The 20939-nt window shown below is 42.6% G+C and overlaps 1 protein-coding gene across 6 annotated transcripts in view; it reads right to left on the bottom strand.

Annotated features, from left to right (window-relative positions):
* Positions 1 to 20939, bottom strand: part of GRIK1 (glutamate ionotropic receptor kainate type subunit 1) — a 546361-nt gene that overhangs the window by 140808 nt on the left and 384614 nt on the right. For all 6 annotated transcript variants that reach the window (XM_075543397.1, XM_075543399.1, XM_075543398.1 and 3 more), the window contains one exon: positions 18341 to 18514. In XM_075543397.1, the coding sequence (XP_075399512.1) occupies positions 18341 to 18514 (174 nt within the window). The remainder of the gene's footprint in view (positions 1 to 18340; positions 18515 to 20939) is intronic.

Genomic DNA, 20939 nt, shown 5'->3' with positions numbered 1-20939 from the left:
GGGGTCACCACAACACGAGGAACTGTCTGAAAGGCTTGCGGCATTAGGAGGGCTGAGAACCCCTGCTCTCTAAGGAGTCATTTTGCGCTGGAGCCACCGCAGGAGCAGCGTTTTGTTGTCCTGTGGTTTCCCTCTTCCTGGCTGAGTGGAAATGGCAGTTGTTTGGGAAGGCTAAGCATGTCATTCTTTCCCTCCCTTTTTGAACTTCTCTGATTTGCAAACATTCACATGATACTCCCCTCTTCTTATAAATTAGACTTCCTGGTGATTTATTTAGAGGGTTCCTGGCTAAAGTGTGTGGCTGCTAACCAAAAGGTTGGGGATTCATAGCTTCCTTGGAAGAAAGATATGTACAGTTATGGAAACTCAAAGGGGGCCCTTCTACTCTGTCTTAGGGGACATCTATGAGTCAGCATCAACGTGAGGACAGAGAGTCTGGCTAGCTTGGTGGTTTATTCTAGGGATAAAATTTTATCATCTCATATATTTCTTAAGGGCTTTCACAGTAACTTCAAATACATTTCCTCATTTGAAATTCTCAGCAATCCTCTTTCTCAGGAAGCAGTACAGATAGATAAAACTTATTTAGTATGTGGAAAAACTGACCTCCCGGCATGATATTGATATATGCAGAGCCATACATACAGCCAGTACGTAGGAGTGGTAACTCTGGGATCCGGGCTACAGAATGAAAGTAATTTTGTGGTTCCCTGTGCCCTGGGCGCACCGTGGTTGAAACACTCCCCGCTAACCCAAAGGTTAGCATTGGCTGTTCTGTGGTCAGAAAGGTGGCACTTTGTTTCTCTAAAGATTACAGCCTTAGAAACCCCATGATGCAGTTCTACTCTGTCCTACAGGCTCACGATGGGTAAAAATTCACTGAACAGAAACAGGTTTGGCTTGTTTGTTTTCTGAAATTATAGACCGTCTCAAGGTTATGAACTTCCACTTCAGTACAACCCGTAGTTGCATACTCACCCCTGTAAGGCATAGTCTATTCAAAACTTAAGATACTTACAACAATGGTTTATCATAGCAAACAGCTGCTATTTTGCAACATCCACTAAAATATTGGTATTATGTTAAAATATTTTTGTATCTAGAAGTGTTTCTTTAATGTTTTCTATTCATAGAAAAGTATATTATATGCTAAAACCAACATTTGACTTAGTGACTTTAGAAAGAGCCATAGTTAATTATTCTAAATTTAGACTCAAAGACAGCTGTAGAAACAGTGAGTTAGTAACTCAGGGACTGCATATAGTTCATTCATCTGGCATTTATAATGGAATCGCTTGGTGCAAGGGGAAAGAGAATATCAGTTAATATATTTTACAGTTTACCTGTCTCTGAGACCAGAGTACCTTATTCTCCTCTGCCTTCTCTCTCATTGCACTTGTCTTGTTATTTACAATCATTTTGTTTCTCTATCTGTTTCCTCATAAAAAATGTGGACTTCTCGAAGGCAGAAATGGTTTAACTTGTACCTTTAGTGGCTATCCTGTTTCTTGTCACATGAATGTTATTTTTTGTCAACTCGGGAATTACAAGTATGCCGTAAAGCAAAAAGCATTTCGGGGTATGTGACTACTACACAGTACCACACATTTAAGACATGCCGTTTTACTCACATGATTTTTATACATAGAACTTATACTGCCAGTAGAGGGGATTATTAAAGTTTAAAATATATCGATAATTTCCATTCAAGGCTGATATAATTCATTTTATAAATGACAGAGCTGAGGCCCAGGGAATTTAAGTGATTGATCTAAGACCATTCGCCTAATTAATTATATGGCCAAGGTTTGAATCCACACCGGTCTGATTCTAACACCCCTCGTCTCCATCTCTCTGCTATGCTAATGTGGTCTGTGTCAGGGACCAGAATCTCTTGGTGAGAAGCCTGATGGCACACTCGTTAAACACTCAGTTGCTAACTGAAAGGATGAAGGTAGCTTTGAGGGAGAAAAGTCATGATGAACCGATGCTATAAAGATTATAGCAGAGAAACCCTCTGGGGCCATTCTGCTCTGTCCTAGATGGTTCCTACAAGTCAGAATCAACTTACAAACACACAGCAATAAAAATATTTTGGCAAGAGAACCTGGGAGGAATTTATATTTAAGCATGAAGTATGTTAGTCCAAAGGTTGGTGGATTGAACCCACAAAGAGGTGCTTTTGAAGACAGACCTGATAACCTGCTTCCAAAAGATCTCAGGCTTGAAAACCCTCCGCAGTCTAATTCCACTCTGAAACACCTGGAGGGACCAGGAGTTGGGGTTAATTCTAGGGCAACCAAGAAGAACAACACTATGCTGCCAGGATAGGCACTTTGGAAATGCAAACAGTAGTCATGCCCTTGTTGTCTGTTAGGTGCCTCCAGTCAGTTCTGACTCAGAGCCACCCTCTGCACAACAGAATGTTACACTGCCCGGTCTGGTCCCACCCGCACAGTTGTTCCCCTGTTGGCAGTCATTGTTTCAATCCATCTTGTCAAAGTTCTTCCTCTTCTCACTGCCCCACAACTTTACCAAACATGATGTCCTTCTGCAGGGACTGGTCTCTCATAACATGTCCAAAGTACATCAGATGAAGTCTCTCTGTCCTTCCCTTTAAGGAGCATTCTGGCTGTACTGCTTCCCAGACACCTTTGTTTGTTCTTTTGGCAGTCCATGGCACTTCTATGGCTTGAGTCAGGCACACCCTATACCTCAAAGTAATGTCTTTGATTTTCAACACTGTCAAAGGGTCCTGGCAGCAGATTTACCCAATGCAATGTTTCTTTTGTTCTCTTGATTACTTCTTCTAGGAGCATTATTGTGGCTCCAAACAAGACAAAATTCTTGACAGCTTGGATGCTTCTCCATTTATCATGATATTACCTACTGGTTCAGTTGTGAATATTTGGGGTTTATTTACATTGAGTTATAATCTATATTGAAAGTTTCAGTTCTTGATCTTTCTTAGAAAGTGCCTCAGTCTCAGATGACAAGGTTGTGTCGTCTGAGTATCACAGGTTGTTAATAATCCTCCAATTCTGATGCTGCATTCTTCTTCATATAATCCAGCTTCTCTGCATATTTTCTCAGCATAAAGATTGAATAAGTATGGCGAGAGGATAAAACCATGATACACACCTATCCTGATTTTAAACCATGAAGTATTTTCTTGTTCTCTGCACAACTGCCTCTTAATACATGTACAGGTCCCATATGAGCAAAATGTAGTGCTCTGGGATTCCCATTCTTCTCAAGGCTCTCCAAAATCTGTTATGGTCCACACAGTCAAATGCCTGTGTAGCAATAGCCAGTGTTTATGAAGCACTTAATATATATCAGGTCACGAGAAAGACAAGGTTTTCTACTCCCTTGATGGTGCATAGTCTTGGAAACCCTGTCCTATTGGGTCACTATGAGTAGAAGTTGACTCAGTGCCAATAACTTTTTTTTTCTTGTCATAGATGAAGGGAAAAGCAAACCAGCCAAACAGCTGCCATTGAGTTGATACCAACTCATGGAGACCTAGATAGTGTTTCTGCAATTAAAATTGCTACCAGCGCAGACAGCCTCATCTCTGTCCCCAGAAGTGGCCCCTGGCTGCCATTTTGGTAGGAATTCACTGCCTACCCTACCAACTTGCCAGGTCTTCTATGCTTAAAGATATTAGAAGTTAAATGGAATCCTTAAGCCCTCAAAAGGTGAAGCCAAGATTCAAATCCAGGCAATTGGTGCTGATGTTAATACATTTAATCTGAAAAGCCACCGCCCTACTTCTAAACCTGCCCGATGATCCAATAATCACAATAGTCGATCAATAATGGTTCACATTTATGGGAAACTGACTTTATCATGCCAGGCACTATAAGTGTTCTTCCTTTTAGTTCTTGAAATAAAACCTTGGAGCTAAGGATCATTGTCCCCCTTTTACAGAAGGGAAGTTGAGGTGGATATGAAGACGAATTTGCCTGAGGAGGGAGGGGAGGGGAGGACTGGTAGGGAGTGACCAAGAGCAAGGTAACTGAGAGGAATTACTGAAACTAGAATGAAGGCTAAACATGGTAATGGGTCGGGAGGAAAGCGAAAGGAAATAGAGGAAAGGAGTAGGAGGCAAAGTGCATACAGAGAAGCCTAAATACAGACATGTACATATGTAAATATATTTATGATTATGGGGGCAATAGATTTATATGTATATATTTATAGGTTCAGTAATAGGGTAGCAGATGGACATTGGGCCTCCTCATGCATAATCCCCCAATACAATAGCACCTCGCCCTGCTAAACAGTCATTGCAGGATACCCATCTTCCCGACATGATCACTGAAGACAGACGTGTGTGTAAGCAAATGTGGTGAAGAAAGCTGATGGTGCCCGGCTATCAAAAAGATATAGCATCTGGGGTCTTAAAGGCTGGAAAGCAAATAAGCGGCCATCAAGGTCAGAAGCAACAAAGCCCACAGAGAAGAAGCACACGGCCTAAGCGAATACAAGGTGTTGAATGGACCATGTCGCAGATACAAAGGAACAAAAACAATCATTGTGTGATCACCTTGCTCACATAATCGCTGAAGACGAAAGTGTGCATAAGCAAGTGTGGTGAAGAAGGCTGATGGTGCCCGGCTACTGAGAGATATAGCATCTGGGGACTTAAAGGCTTGAAAGCAAACAAGCGGCCATCTAGCCCAGAAGCAACCGAGCCCACACGGAAGCAGCACACCAACATAGGTGACCGTGAAGGACAGAGGAGACCAGGTCTCCAACAACAAAGGTGGGGTGGTGGTGAGAATCACATCACCGTGAAAGAGGGGGAGTGCGTGATGGGGACCCAATGCCCATCCGTAGACAGCTAGACACCCCTTCCAGAGGGGTAGTGTGGAGGAGATGGGCCACTCAGGGTTCAGTGTAGCAACAATGAAACTCAAAACCTTCCTCTAGTTCCTGAACGCTTCCTCCCCTCCCAATTATCATGACCCCAATTCTACCTTGCCTTGCGGACTTGGTTATACCAGAGGATGTACAGCAGTGCAGTGGGGATCTGGAGGCACAGGGAATCTAGGACAGACGAACCCCTCAACACCAGCGGTGGGAGTGGCGACACCAGGAGGGAAGGGGATGTAGAAAGGGAGAACCAATCTCGGAGATCTATGTGTAACCTCCTCTCTGGGAGATGGGCAATAGGGAGGCGGGTGAGGGGAGACGCCGGGGAGTGTAAGATAAGATATAATAATTATTTATAAACTATCGAGGGACCAGGGGTGGGATTGGGGAGGGAGGGGGATGGGGGGAAAAAAGGGAAACCGAGCTGATTCCAGGAACCCAAGTGGAAGGTGAATTATGAGAATGACGAGTGCAACGAATGTATAAGGGTGCTTTGCTCAATTGATGTATGTACAGACTGTGATAAGAGCCTTCTGAGCCCCAATAAAAAGATAAAAAAAAGAGAAGGAATGGGATTTACAGAGAAATATTTTAGAGCTTAGCTTCTTAGCTACTGTGGTATTGCAAGGTGGACCTTATAGGAACGCAATATGCTTTAAAAATGTGTGTTTGTGTGTGTGTGTGTGTATGTATTCTACTTTTTATACGTTTAGATCAAATCCTTTAAGGAAGGTATATATATATATATATATATATATATATATATATACCTTCCTTAAAGGATTTGATCTAAACGTATAAAAAGTAGAATTACAACAAGTTGGTCTTTTAATAAACTCGGTTTATGAACTTTGCATAGTCTCAAGGCTGCCTCCCATTACACAGGGCAATTAAAAATGTTCAAGATTGTGGATCTCATCTCTATACCCCCCTCCTCTGCCCCTGCCACACACACCAAACCAAAACCTTACTGCAGCCTTAGAATCGTTTATAACTCACAAGACAGGGTAGAACTGCCCCTATGCATTTCTGAGATTATAACTCTTCATGGGAGTAGAAAGTTTCCTCTAATCCTTCAGACAAACAGCTGCTGGTTTTGAACTGCTGACTTTTTGGTTAGCACCCATCACCAGAGATCCCACCACTTGCTATCAATTCGGACTCAGGGACACTCCGTGTATGTAGTCCAGACCTGTGTTCTCTGGGTAGATTGCCAAGCCTTTCTTCGGAGGGCCTTCTGTGTGGACTCAAACCCATGGGGACCATCCAGGAACTCTTTAGTCCCTTCAGTGTCTTTCAACCCCGAAGAAGAAAGCTATTTATTCTAAAAGTACTCTTTTCGTCGACATGCCATGTTTTCTAAAACAGGTAGATATTTACTGTAAGTTTCCTATTGCAGGAATAAACTGTCGTTGAATTTCTTCCCCTTTTGAGTTTTGTGCTGGAAGCCTGCTAAGCAAAAAACAACTGTCAAGTCATTTTAGGGGAATATAAAAGAAGATTGGCCTGCGTTTCAAATGCTTTTCTTCCAAATGTGTTTATGTCCACATTTTATTTATATCAAAAGTGTGGATGAAACCACATTGCTCAGTCCCCTAAGAAAATCTTTAAAAATATCTTTGCTTATGTACACTTATGTCTAAAGTGAATATATTTTACCATAACATGGATCGTGAAATACCCAAGCTGAAAGCTGGCTTTTCCCTGTGCACTGGGCCCGGGGTATTGCAACAGGAAAGGATTAACTTGGTGAGTTTGGGGTCATCAAACCCTGCACATCCCGGTGAAAGGACTGGCCCTTAACTGGCACCTGGAAAATCATATGGAAATCCTTGGACTAGCCTGCTGCTCCGAGTGTCTTTGCATACCCGAGGTCTCCAATCACATTCAGTAGTTTATGCTCAGGTTGTAATTTATAGTGAATGCTTGTGTTTCCTTGGGCATTGCTGAGTTAATGTTTTCTCTGAAAGCCCTGGATACTAAATAACTAATGTCAGCCTTTTGGACTTTCCATGCCCAAAGCCTCATCTTTCTCCCTTGGAGCAGCGAGTGGGTTTTGGATACCAACACGTGGTTTGTAACCCAGTGATTAGCACGCAGCTCCACCAGATCACCTTTGGACTCCATGACAGACCCTCAGGAAAACCCTTGGAGTCCAAGGCACATCATCCCTGAGTGACTCTCATAGTTGCGGTGCTAAACTGTGAACTGAAAGGTTCAAGGTTGGAGTCTCAGAGGAAAGTGTGGTGATTTCCTTCCAGAAAAATCAGCCACGGAAATCTGTAGAAGACAGTTCTACTCTGGCTTAGGGTCTCTGTGAACTGGGGTGGATTCGCAGGCAAATCGTTGAATCTAGTTTGAGGTGAGCGTCCCTGCTCGGGAACACTGTCTGGACATTGTCACTCTTACTGAGAGGACCGAGCACTGTCCATTCCACACCCCTGGGAAAGAGCAACCAGACACTTGTGCATAGTGTCTCCTGCAGTGTTTTCTTTGACACTTTTTCCGGTGCTGAATTTAATCGGTAATCTTTTGCTGCAATAGCAATAGTCAAAATTAGAATAGCTCTGCTTAGATTTATGATCCTTCCTAGAGGGTCTCTGAGGTTGAGGGTGGTCTTTGGGACTCTCCCACTTCACCTGTGGTGGAAGGACAAGCAATGCGATGCGACCTGACAGTTTCCAAATGTGGCTACCCTCCAGGCATCTGACCGTCGCTGGGGAAGGCTCGAGGAGCTGGCACTCCTGAAGGGCTACAAAGCCATGGAAGTGTAAATAGGCAACAAGGATCAAATTCCCGTGTTCACGTCAAATGTAGAAGCCTTCATATATCTGATTTAGGTGTATAAGGCAGTTTCTGGGTGGGACACGTTGACATTTCTTGACCTTCCTATTTCAGTGTTAATAATTGCCTCTAAGAAGATCCAAATATCTTACTCACAAGGCATATTTCTGAAAATAAAGAAAAGAGGAAATTAATACTATGTGGGGTTCCGCCACTGGTCTGTCAGTTTCTTAAACTGTGCTGGCAGGTGTGTTGCTGGGATGTTAGAAGCTATGTCACCGGCATTCAAACAGGATCAACCCTGATGAACAGGGGTCAGCGGAGCTTCCAGGCTATAAATAGTCTACGATGAAGGAATAGGCGGTTAACTTCTGAAGAATCAGTGGCTTGAAAACCATATTACTAGCACCAGAATGCTGGCAAATGCTGAGACCCGTATGATTCACAGCAGAATGCTATCATGTGTAGTGTCAGAGGTGAGCGCCTCAGGTCGGGAGGCACCTAAAATAGGAATCACAGAATAGAAATGCCTCCCACTGCACTTTATACCACAATAACATGATGGAAGCAAGCTCTCAGGACCTTCATGTGCTGATTGTGCATGCCACAAAATGAAAAGATACAGCTGTAAACATGAAATCACAATTGGAACTTGGAATGAAGTGTGAGACCAGGAAAATTGTAAGCCATCAAAAAGTGAAATGGAACTCATACAGAGATATCATAGGCACTAGTCAGCTGAAATGGACTTGTAGGGAACATTTGAATCAGAGACAGGTGGTTCACAAAGCCAGGGATGACACACTCCAGAGAAATGGTGTTGCATTTACTGTCAAAAGGGGGCATTTCTAGATTTATCTTGAAGTGCAGTGCTGTCTGTGATAGGATAATATCTATCGGCAGACAAGGAAATCCAGTCAATACAACTATTATTTAAATTTATGCACCAACCACAAAAACTCATGATGAAGAAATTATGGAATTTCACCAAAGTCTTCAATTTGAAATAGGTCAAATATGCAATCAAGACCTATTTATCGTTATTATTGGCAGACATGCACAAGTTGGAAACAAGGAGGCAGCCGAGTGGTTGGAAAATATGGCCTTGGGGACAGAAACATAGCTGGTGATTTCATGACAGAACTTTGCAAGACCAATGGCTTCTACATCACAAATACCATGTTTTCACCACCCCACGGTGACTCTACACGTGGACTTCTTCGGATGGAATACACACCCATCCAATGCTACACTTGTGAGAAGAGATGCCGGAGGAGCTCAGCAGCAGCTAAAACAAGGCCAGAGCTTGCCAATGGAAGGGGCAGTCAATTGTTTATACGCAAGCTCAAATTGAAGCTGATGAAAATTAAAATAAGTCAAACTATAACTCTGAGTCTCTCCCATGTGAATTTTGAGAACATCTCAAGAACAGACGTGAGACATTGAACATTAATGACAGGAGGACCAAGAGCTGTGGATGACATTGAAACATCTAAATGAAGAAAGCCAAAGGTCATTAAAAGGACAGGAGAGAAAGCAAAGATCAAAGGGAATTTCAGAAAAGACATTGAAACATGTTCTTAACTCCTAAGACAAATGGACAAAATCATGAAATAAGAGAGAAGACCAGAAATTTTCAAAGAGCAGCTCAAGAAAACAAAATAAGGTATCATATTGAAATGTGTAAGACCTAGAGTTAGAAAACCGAAAAGGAATAGCATGTTCAGCATATCTGAAATGGAAAGAACTCATGGGAAAAAAAGCTTCATGTTGTAACATCGAAAGATTCTATGAAAAAATATTAAATGACACAGGAAACAAAAAAATGGAAAGAATACACAGTCACAGTACCAAAATGGAATAGTTAATATTTATATATTTCGGGAGAGAGTATTTGATCAGGAACCAATGATACTGGAGGAAGAAGTCCAAGCTTCATTTAAGCTATTAGTCACAAATAAGGCTCAGGAATCAATGAAATATCAATTGAAATGTTTCAGCAAGTTAATGCAGCCCTGGAAGCAGTCAGTCAACTATGTTAAGAAATTAGGAAAACATCTACCTGACCAACTGACCGGAGGAGATCCATTTTTGTACCAATTCCAAGGAAAGGCGACCCAACAGAATGTACAAATTATAGAACAATATTGCTAGCATCACATGAAGTAAAAATTGCTGAATGTAATTCAACAATGCTTGTAGCAGTACATTGACAGTTAGCTGCTAGAAATTCAGGCCAGATTCAAAACTGGCTGTTCAACCAGGGCTATCATTGCTGGTGTCAGATGGACCTTGGATGAAAGCAGGGAGCACTAGCAAGATGCTGTCTTGTGCTTGATTGAGTGTGCAAAGGCGTCCCACTCGGAGGATCACAGGAACATATGGATAGCTTTGAGGAGAATGCGAATCACAGCACACTTAATTTTGCTCATGCAGAACCTGTGCATGAATCCAAAGGTCCTCATGGGAGCAGAATAAGGAGATTGTGTGTACTTTCAGATCAGGAAGTATGTGTCAGGGTTATATGCTCTCACCATACTAACTCATACACTGAGCACAGGATCAGAGGAGCTGGACTCTGTGAAGAACAGTGTCGTATTGGGATTGAATGATGTCTGATGAATTACCTTCAGTAAGATGGCACAAGTTTTCTTGCTGAAGTGAGGGGGGACCTAAAACACTTGCAGCCTTCAGTATAGATTACAACTCAATGTAACAGAAAAAAATCCCCAAATCTTCACAACAGGAACAATGGATAGCATCATGATAGAAGTAGAAAATGATCAAGTTTTCAGGGATTTTGTCTTACTTGGATCCAAAGCAAAGGTCATGGGAGTTAGAACAAATGATGCATTGCTTTGGGTACATATGCTTATGAAGACCTCTTTAAAGCATTGAAAAGCAAGGACATTATTTTGAAGACTAAGTGTGCCTGACCCAAGCCACAGTATTGTCAATCACTTCTTATGCATGTAATCTTGGACATTGTATAGGAAGACTGAAGGAGAGATGCATCTAAATTATGGTGCAGGAAAATAATACTGAAAGTAACATGACTGATAAAAGGACAAACAAATATGTCTTTGAAACGGTGTAGCCAGAATTCTCCTTAGTGATGAGAATGGCAAGATTTCATCTCACATATTTTAGACATGTTATCATGAGAACCCAGTTCTGGGAAAAGAGCACCATTCTCATTCTCGGTAGAGAGACAATGAAAAGGGGAAGATCCTTGATAATATGAATCGACACAGTGGCTACAACTTTGGACTCAAACATAATGATAATCAGAGGATGATACAGGAGTGGGCGATGTTTCTATTGTACAGTGTCACTATGGTCGAAACGGACTCTCAGCACCTACCAACAACATGACTGTGGTAGTTAGATTTTATGTAAACTTGAAATTGTATGAAAGTGTAGTGATAGTGTTGAATCTATCAATCAGGTCAAACACTTATGTTAGCTCCTTGGGGGTGTGGCATTTGTGTAAGAGAGACACTGGGCACTTCTCTCTCTGACCCTTTGCCTTCCTCCTCATGGGGACTCTGGGGCTGCCTCCAGGAGCAGCCCCATCTGGACCACCGGCCTGGAAAGGGGTCAGTGTCTGGCCAAGTTCCAGTCAACCTTAGATCCACGTGACTCTGCAGTCACCCATCTGTGAGCTCCCTGCTTCTCAGTCTGCATCGCTCGTCTGAAGCTATGTGAATCAGAAGGGGACTCCAACTCTCACTGGACTCATGGACTTGAGTTGAACTTGGCTGGAATTCCTTTCTTAATATGAAATAACTTCTTTATACATAGATGGACATTATTGGCTTTTTTTCTATACAACCCAGACTAACATGATGAACTAGCTTTTTTTACTTCTTTTTTGAGATGTAATCATTAGGATTTTGGGAAAGGTGGGAGTGCTAGTACTTTACTCAGGAAGCAATGGAATAAGAGGGGCATTGAATGCCCTAAACACCCTACACCTGCAGGGAAGAAGCACCATAAGTGAACTGGGAAACTGTAGGGGAAAGGTAAGTGAGATAGTATCCTGCACTCTTACCCCAGCAATTCAACAAATAGTATAGGAACTACCACAAATGCAGATAAGGTGGCCACGTTATGAGTTGTAATTTGTGAAGTTTGGAGAGAGACAGTAGGGACTAGGGAAAAAGGGAAAGAGGAAGAAGGATAAGGCTGATAAAAATCAAGGATTGAACTAGGACGATGGGTAACAGATCAATGCTTTGTTGTTTCCATAACTTGTATACTATATTGAATCACAGATACACTGGTCTAGAAGCTATGAAAAAATCACTTGAGCATGACCACGCCATCACTTTCACGCACTGCAATAGCGTTAGATTTCAAATCACAACAGCTCTATAAGACCAAGGGTGCAGGTAGAAAGAAACTATTGAAGGCTGAGCATGATAGTGGGACAAGGGGAAAGAACTAGGTGACAAAGGGTACTGATAGATGTCTAAAGATTGAAATGTACATATGTAAATATATTTATATAAGAGTGTGTGGAAACAGATCTATGTACATATATTTATAGGTTTAGTATTAAGGCAGCTGATGGACATTGGGCCTCAAATCAACCACTTACTCAATGCAAGAACATGTTGTTCTATTAAATTGGCATTCTGGGATGCACGCCTTCCTGACACGATTGCTGAAGAAAAATGTGTGCATAAGCAAATGTGGTGAAGAAAACTGGAGGTGCACGGCTATCAAAAGATAGTGTCTGGGGTCTTAAAGTCCTGAAGATAAACAAGCGGCCATCTAGCTGAGAAGCATCAAAGCCCACATGGAAGAAGCACAGCAGCCTGTCTGACCACGAGGTGTAGAAGGGATCAGTTATCAGATATCAAAGACCTAAAAATCATATCAGTGGATGCCCACCTTCGTGATACATTCAATGAAGACAAACATGTGCATAAGCAAGTGTGGTGAAGAAAGCGTATGGTGCCGGCTATTAAAATATATAGTGTCTGCGGTCTTAAAGGCTTGAAGATAAACAAGTGACCATCTAGTTCAGAAACAACAAAGCCCACATGGAAGAAACACACCGGCCTGTGTGACCATGAGCTGTCAAAGGGATCAGGTATCAAGCATCAAGAAACAAAAATCATATCATTGTAAATGAGAGAGAGTGCAGAGTGGAGACTCAAAGCCCATTGGCAGGCAACTAGACACCCCTTTACTGAAGGGTTATGGGGAGGAGATGAACCAGTCAGGGTACAGGGTAGCAACGATGAAACATATCACTTTCCTCTAGTTCTTAAATGCTTCCCCCTCTCCCCCCACTATCATGATCCCAATTCTACCTTACAAATCTGGCTAGACCAGAGGATGTACATTAGTACAGATAGCAACTGGAAACACAGGGACTCCAGCACAGATGACTCCTTTAGGACCAGTGGTGAGTGTGGCGATGGCTGAAGGGTGGAGGACATGTGGGGTAGAAAGGGGAAACTGATTACAAGAATCTAAGTATAGCCTCCTCCCTGGAGGATGGACAGCAGAGAAGAGGGCGGGGGGGGAGACAGACAGACAATGTAATATATGACAAAATAATAATAATTTTGAATTATGAAGGGCTCATGAGTTAGGGGGGAGTGGGGAGGGAGGGGGAAAATGAGCAGCCGATATTAAGGGCTCAAGTAGAAAGCAAATGTTTTGAGAATGATGATGGCAACAAATGTACATATGTTCTTGACACAATGGATGTATGTATGGATTGTGATAAGAATTGTATGAGCCCCCAATAAAATGATTTGTTAAAACAAAATAATTCAGAGTAGAACTTCCCTTTTGGATTCCCGAGACTTGTTTTTACAGTAGTCTGACAGAAAGACAGTCTCTCCTTTATTTCAGAGAGTTGCTGGTAGATTTGAACTGCAGGCTTGTGGTCTGCATTATGCTCATTGCATACTCAACTGTGCCGCCACAATGTCTTCTATCAGCCTAGCCTATCCCACGCCCAGTAGATGGAAACAACACATGTACTGCAGAAACTGGATAGGTAATTAAAAGGAACCAAGCTAATTTTTTACAACATCACTCAAAACCTGTATCAAGTTAATTCATCCTTTGAGAGAACATGTTTGTATTTTTGATCTCAGGACTCTTTTGAACCGAGTTTCACTGTTTTTGAACTCTCTGGACTCAGTGGAATTAAAAAAATACCTACTTGCAAATTTAGTACTTGAATTACATCTATTCTGAAGTTCACTTTTGGGTCCCTTACATCGGTTTAATCCCTGGCGCTGTTGTGGATTGAGTGTTGGGCTGCTAACCAGAAGGTTAGCATTTTCAACCCACCAGCACTTCTTTTGTGGGCTTTCTAGGATCATACAACTATATGGCCTTGGAAGCACCCAGGCCACTTCTCCCTTGTTCTGTAGGGATGCTTTGAGTGGGAATTGACGTGATGGCGGTGAGTTTGGATTTCTTTTTGGTTTTACATAATTGATTTTTTTAGTTTTGAGTGTGTTTTGTCATGTCATATCTTTAAAAAATATTTTATTGGAGCTCATGCAACTCTTATCACAATCCATACAACCATCCATTGTGTCAAGCACATTTGTGCCATGTCATATCTTTTGCAGACGTTTTCTAGTATATGGAAAGCTAAGACATGCTTAACCATAGATAACATTAAAGAGAAAAATAGCTAAGTAGTTGGGAGGTCAAAATATAGGTAGTTTTTTCTTATGTTTTAAAATAATTTCCTATATGATATTTTCATACTAGCTTCACTATAGGAATATGATACACATAACAATGACTGTGAAATACTACAGGGAAATCCCCCTTCAAGAATATGGTGGGAAAATTCATATAATTTTAGATAATACAAATCTATGATGGCAATGGAATTAGTTAACACTAATCATAGTCTATAACTAATTTTTAAAAACAACCTAATTACTTTCAATGAATCTTTATTTTCTTTAATTGTGCATATCCCTTACTTAATGATCCTCTTCTTGGACTGTAATAAAAACATTGAAGGTCTGCATTAATGTTTTCATTTAATATCTTGGATTTTAGTAGCTGCTTAATACATATTTACTTAGTGTATTAAGTCCTCAGTGCACACTTATTGAGGACCTAGTTGATCCCAGGCACTCTTCTAGTGCTGGAAAGAACAGAAACAAAGATACCGAGTCTTTGGCTTCATGGATGCCATACTCCGGGGGAGGCACTGAGCAAACAATAAGTCACATCATACTATCATGTGCCATGGACTATGGAGAACATGGAAGGAGGAGGGGAGAGGGAGGATGGTGCAGGGGTGCTACCTTAGGAAGCGGTTTCGGAGGCTTCTGCTGAAGTGATATTTGAGCAAACCTGGGATGCTGTGAGAAGACTAACATAAACATCTGCGGAGAGGAAGCCTCCGCACGGTCTGAGAAAAACAGACAAGGGAATTGGGAGCGAAAGACCATTTATGTTCAAGGGAAAGAGGAAATGGTTTGAATAAAGAAGTAACTGGAGATAAAGTGTGGCATTGGACCTGGATCTGAGCACTTTGGTGAATTTTTTTGGCCCACTGGATGCCCATGTACTTGTATGTGCCCATTTGCTTCTCCTTCTACCTCCCCAAGTGAGTCACCACTGCTAAACACAGAGTTCAAAATCACCAGGAGCTTCACTGGATAAGAGTGAGGTTTTCTGCTCATGGAAAGATGTGTAGCTTCAGAAACTCATAGGAGCAGTTCAATGGTGTCTGCTGGGCTCATTCAGAGTCAGGATCAATGCATTGACAGTGGTTTTTGTGTGGGGGTTGGGTTGCACAAACTGTTATACCTCTGACTGCTAGTCCGTAGGTTGGTGACTCTATTCTACCAAGAGGCACATAGAAGGCAGACTTTTCCATTTGCTTTGCAAAGTTCATGAAACCTTATGGGTCAAGGTCTACTCTGACACACATGAAGTCTCCACAAGTCAGAACTGACTTGAAGCAACCACCACTACCACGAACGGATGCAGAAGGAAGAGCGAACGGCAAAGTAGATTTGTGGTTAAACAATGACTCCTATTGTATTTGCTGTGATCAATTTCTAAGTGATATTTGAATGATTTTTGGATCCAATTTCTAGTAGGCCAGTAGGTCCAACACTTTATCTGACTAGCATTGGGCATCACATTATATAGCTATTCTATTTTCAGGACCGTGGTCTGACACAGTCCCATTTCCCCTCTCCTGTCGCTCTTACGGTTGGTAGGTGCTGTTGAGCTGGCTCTGTCCCATAGCACAACAGAGTGAAGCTTTGCGTGGACCTGTGCGACCCTCACAGTTCTTCCTATGCCTGAGCCCATCGAGGCATTGTTTGTAATAACAGGGACCACAGCAATAGCAAAGCTCACAAGCTGCTCTCTCGGGAGGGATGACAGTTAGGTACTCCAGGCAGCACGGTCCCTGCCCCACCCACTGGGACTCGGCTCTGCCACACTCCTCTGCCTTGCTGTGGACCACTTTTGACTCCGGCCATGGCGGGAGACCCAGGGGAGTAGCACGCCTCCTGCCTAACCCAACTGGGTCTGGATCGCAGGCTCCGTCTCCCTTGCTCAGTGATCTTCATCTCAGTCGATATGTACAAGCTGTCCTGTCAGCGCAGCATCATTGAACACAACAGAAGCTTTTTTTTGGGTAAATTAAGCCATCCTAGAGATGAATATTTAACGGCTGGCACACATCCACAATCTGAGTTAACATTGCTTCAATCAGTAACACTCGTCCATCCTGAGCTCAGGTAAAAATGACCTAAGACCTTCTATGCTGGCAATCTTGCAGGAGGCATGGAGGGGAGCAGGTGGTTCGGACTCACTGGAATTACAAATCTAGGAGGATAAAGGGAAATGTTGCCATATTAAACCCCCTCTCTCTTCCCCCTTCCTTTCTTGTTTCACTTTCTCTCCTTCCATCCCCCCACCTCTCTCGCTCTCGCTCTTACCCTTCCCTTTCAGAAATAGAGAATCCCCCTGAATGTTCTTCTGTTTGCTTTCATCCAAAATAGTGATTCCAATCACACAAAGGCTCATTTTATCCCAATGCTTTCTATGATAGTCTCTCAGATCACTTTGTAAGGTTGTATGAGCCATTGCAGGTTTGAGGAACATCCAGAACCTCAAACATGGAACGGTCCAGAATCATTTGAGGCACTCATTCACTTCTTCTTTTTCATCTGCTCCTCGTAAAATAGAGGGAAGAAACCCCAAGTTCATTTCTCTGGGAGATGATGCTTTTCAGTTATCGGTAAATTGCATCTTAAAAGTAAGAGCGCTTCTCCCGATGACGGGAACAGAGAATGCCATACTCTGACAACTGAAAAGGCTATTACCTGCCTGCATCCCCAATATCTTTCCTCGTAGATGACAGCGTTCCTACACGGGACGGGTTTATTTGTTTGCTTGTTTGTTTCTCTTCTCCTTTCCTTTCCTTCATCACACAGGGAGCTTCATGGGTGAAATAAAGCGAGGTGAGGAGCGGCTGACAGCAGCAGAAAAATGGCATCAGGGAGAAGGCCACTGCGGAGGGAGTTTTCCATTTATCGGGTTAGCTGAGTTCCTCTGACTTGGGAAGGGGCAAGCTTGCCACCGGCTTCCGGAGCGGCACATGGCCAGAGTTCTGTTCTGTCTGTGCCTACAGAGGTGCCCCTGGACCGGCCCAGGACATGAAGAGGAAGCGCCCACAGAGTCTGGTAAGTGTGGCCCTTGTTTTCCCTGTGTTCTTTCCTGGCTCAGATGTGCTGGGACTGAGTCCGGCACACTGGCTCTGGTTCTGCCTGCTCCTCCTCGCCAGATCCCTCCCTGCCATGCCAAGGCCATGATCTAAGGGTGAAAACTACCTTGACTGGCCCTTTCCTGGTTTACTGTTTTGTCTTTATTTGGCTGATGGTGATGTCTCCTCTTTTCAGCTTCTTTATCTGAGCCAGGCACAGCCAGGAAGTTAAGAATAGCAATTTTGGGTAGGAGCTGGACACAAACCTTAATAACATAAAACAAATTTACTCCTTTCATACACATCAAGACATAGGTTATAACCCTTCCCCAAGATCAAAGAGGACATGACATTCTTAACTCAACCTCCAAGGAATTAAAATTTTATTCAAAATAATTTTAAGACTCCCTTCTGTCAAGTCAATCATGAGAGGACAAGTACCATATGAACTAGTTCAGAGGTATTCTCCAGACCAGGCAAATAGAGCGAGACCAAAGTTTGTTGTTGATCACCATGGGAGGGAAGGAGGGGTCTCTGAGTGGTTAGTGCACTTGACTGCTAACGGAAAGGCTAGGGGTTCCAATCTACCCAGTCGTGTCTAACAATAAACACTTCACAGTCTGTTTCTGAAAGGTCATTCTTGAGAGCCCTATAGAGCCTAGCTCTACACTGACATACATGAAGTCACCATGCGTTGGGGACCAGCTTGATGGCAGCTAGTGACAGCAATCAGGGACGGGAAAGAGGAGAAAAAAGAGAGAGTCAGGGTTGGGAAAACACTTTGCATTCTGGCTATGGTAATGTTCCACTGCTACTGGCTGCAACATGGATTAATCTGATTGGTATCCCTGAATTTTACATGTAAAAATAGTTAAATTGGCAAATACTGTATATATATATATATCCCTTTCCACAATGCAAAAGAAAAACAAAAGCAGCACTACTTACTGTCATCATGCCATCCAGAAGGCCAGTCTCGGGCCTGGGTGGGGCCTGCAGCCTTTCCATCGACCACTTCTCAATAACCGATGACACCTGGGGGTTGTCAATATGAAGCAGCCGAAACCCAGTCATGTTTACGCCGCTGTACCTATAGAGCTCCAGGTCTAAAGCAAACAAATCCTGTGCAGTGTCACAAATGATACAAATAGAAAGGAGTTAACAGTTTCACTGTTCTGTCTGCACAAGGAAATGATTGATTGCCAACGCAACAAACAGATCAAGGCAGAACCGCACCCATTATTACACTGTTTCTATAAAAGAACATTTCCCATAGCTTTCCGTTCACCTGCTGCCCGAGAAACTCTATGGCAGGAAGCAGTTTTCATTTTATTTTTCCTTTTGGGATTACTGTTAGAACTGTTAGCACTGTTTGTATTACTGTTGGTGGACAGAGAGGAGACATTGGAAGCCAATAGGACGTATGCCCCGAACACAGGGTATGGCACTGGAGAAGTGCGCCTTCTATGCCTAGGACCAAGTACTTGTGGGGTTTGAAGGGGTCTTCGTAGTCCTAGTGCTCAGTGGTTTTATTTTATGCATGAGAGAGCTGAGGTTATGTGTGGTGAGGTGACCGATTCAAGAATGTACCCCCTTTTCACTGGGGACACACCTCTCTCCATCACATCTTGCTCCCTCAAGTTTTCCTGGGTCTTGGGACAGAAGAGAAATTTGGTGACTGCATATGCATTTGGCAGGAAGAACATTCCCATTCCCAACAGGAAAAATACTTCCCCTCTGGCTCCCTGAAAATAACTCATGTCCACAGAATGAGGGCATACAGAATGGTCACTGGACACGTGCTCGGAATAAGAACTGAGGGGTTCTCTCTTTGGAGAATAAATTGGAGCATCCGGTTGTGTGGGTGTGAGTGTCTTAACAATAGAACTTGCTCCCTTTCAGACAGTGTTTTAAGGGGAAAAGAAGTTAAGTAACTCCAGCATTCTCCATTATGGAAGAGGCAGCCTGCAGAGCAGACATTCATTGGTCGATTCATATTTAAAACAGACTTACATAGGAGAATTTTCATTGTTTTCTTATATGAAAAAGTACTGGAATCTAAAATATATGATTACAAATAAATTGCACTTTAAGAATAAACCAAACTTTCAAAAGACCATTTGGCTGGAAGGGAGGCTTTTATGAAAATTCTCCAACAATACGGCTGTTATGAAAAATACCATGCACGATAGTCCAGGATCAGCAACAGCAATGGCCACGACACAGCCGCTGCTTCTGAAGCGCTCTATGGCTTCTACTTAGGTATGCGGAAGGGGTAACATTTTCTTGCATATTTTTCTCTGCTTTATTTCCTTTCCCCAACAGCTTTGGATTGGACTATGCCACTTGAAAAGCACAGTTTTGGGTTGCTGGTTAGTGCTGTAGCAGAAAAACCCTACGGTCTTTTAAAATGTTAAGCACATATTTCCTTTGCATGAAGTAACTGATTTTCCTTTCTTCTTTGTATTAATACTCAAGGCCCAGAAGGATAGTAAGAGAGAAGCAAAGCAAGGCAGAATGAAAGAAAAGCAGAGGTATGTGCTGAAGTAAGCAAATTTGAAGATAAAGACCTACCTTTTAAAATGGTGTTGTTAGTGCACTAATTCAATAGAAGAAAAGTTAATTAAACTTTAGGAGGGTAGGCAGAAACTTCCAGAATGCATATTGAGTCTGTAGGTGTTACTTAACTGCAATTGGTAGGCTAAAGAATTGTGTACAGGTGCCATGTTGGCAAGGAGTGGATTGAGATAGCTGAGGTTTTTTGTGCCAACCTGACCAATAACCCATGTGGGGTTAATTGAAGGGCAGAGAGATAAATGGCTCGGTGAGCCTTCCTTTTCTAGTTCTCTGGTCTCTTGCTTTCTGATGGTCGGACCAGGTGCCTTAGTCAGTTCCCTGCTTCAGCTGGCAAGGCTCATTTTCTGCAAGACACCCCCAAGGAGAAACCACATGGACCTACCCCGATGCAGACCTGGGTGCTGGAGCACCCGTATGGAGACCCTTGCCAGCGCTGAGATGATTACATGTTCACTGATTCAGCTTTCTTCCTGCAGTCGACATCATTGCATGTGTCTTGTGAAATTTAAGAGGAATTTGTAGATTGGTGATGGACATATGAACTAATGTTGGACTTAAGGACTTGGACAGCACTGGGTTTGGATGCTTTCTTAATGTACACTTACTCTTTATATAAAACTTTCTTATATAAGTATGAGTTTCTGTGGATTTGTTTCCTGTAGTTTACCCAGACTAACACCGAGTCCCTTATGGATTTTAATAATATGTGAATCAATGTGCTAAAATGAATAAATTAAGCAGGTATAAAATTAGGTTGGCCTAAATTTGAAGTTCCTATGCAAATGTGGAAAATCTAAGGTGTGATGTGGAATATTTCCTTTCGAATGAAGCATGAGGAACTCAAGAACATGAAGGGTGAGAAAGGAATAAAACTGCAACCGCTTGCGCATTCCTCTTGGGTTTTCATTGAAGGGCAGTCCTCACAGGTTCCGTGGTTCATATTTCGTGTCCCTGCGCTTGCTCCCCATCT

Source organism: Tenrec ecaudatus, chromosome 2 (assembly GCF_050624435.1).
Source record: "Tenrec ecaudatus isolate mTenEca1 chromosome 2, mTenEca1.hap1, whole genome shotgun sequence".
Taxonomy (NCBI): Eukaryota; Metazoa; Chordata; class Mammalia; order Afrosoricida; family Tenrecidae; genus Tenrec; species Tenrec ecaudatus.
The sequence above is the reverse complement of the archived record's forward strand: the minus strand, read 5'-3'. Positions and strand labels throughout refer to the sequence as shown.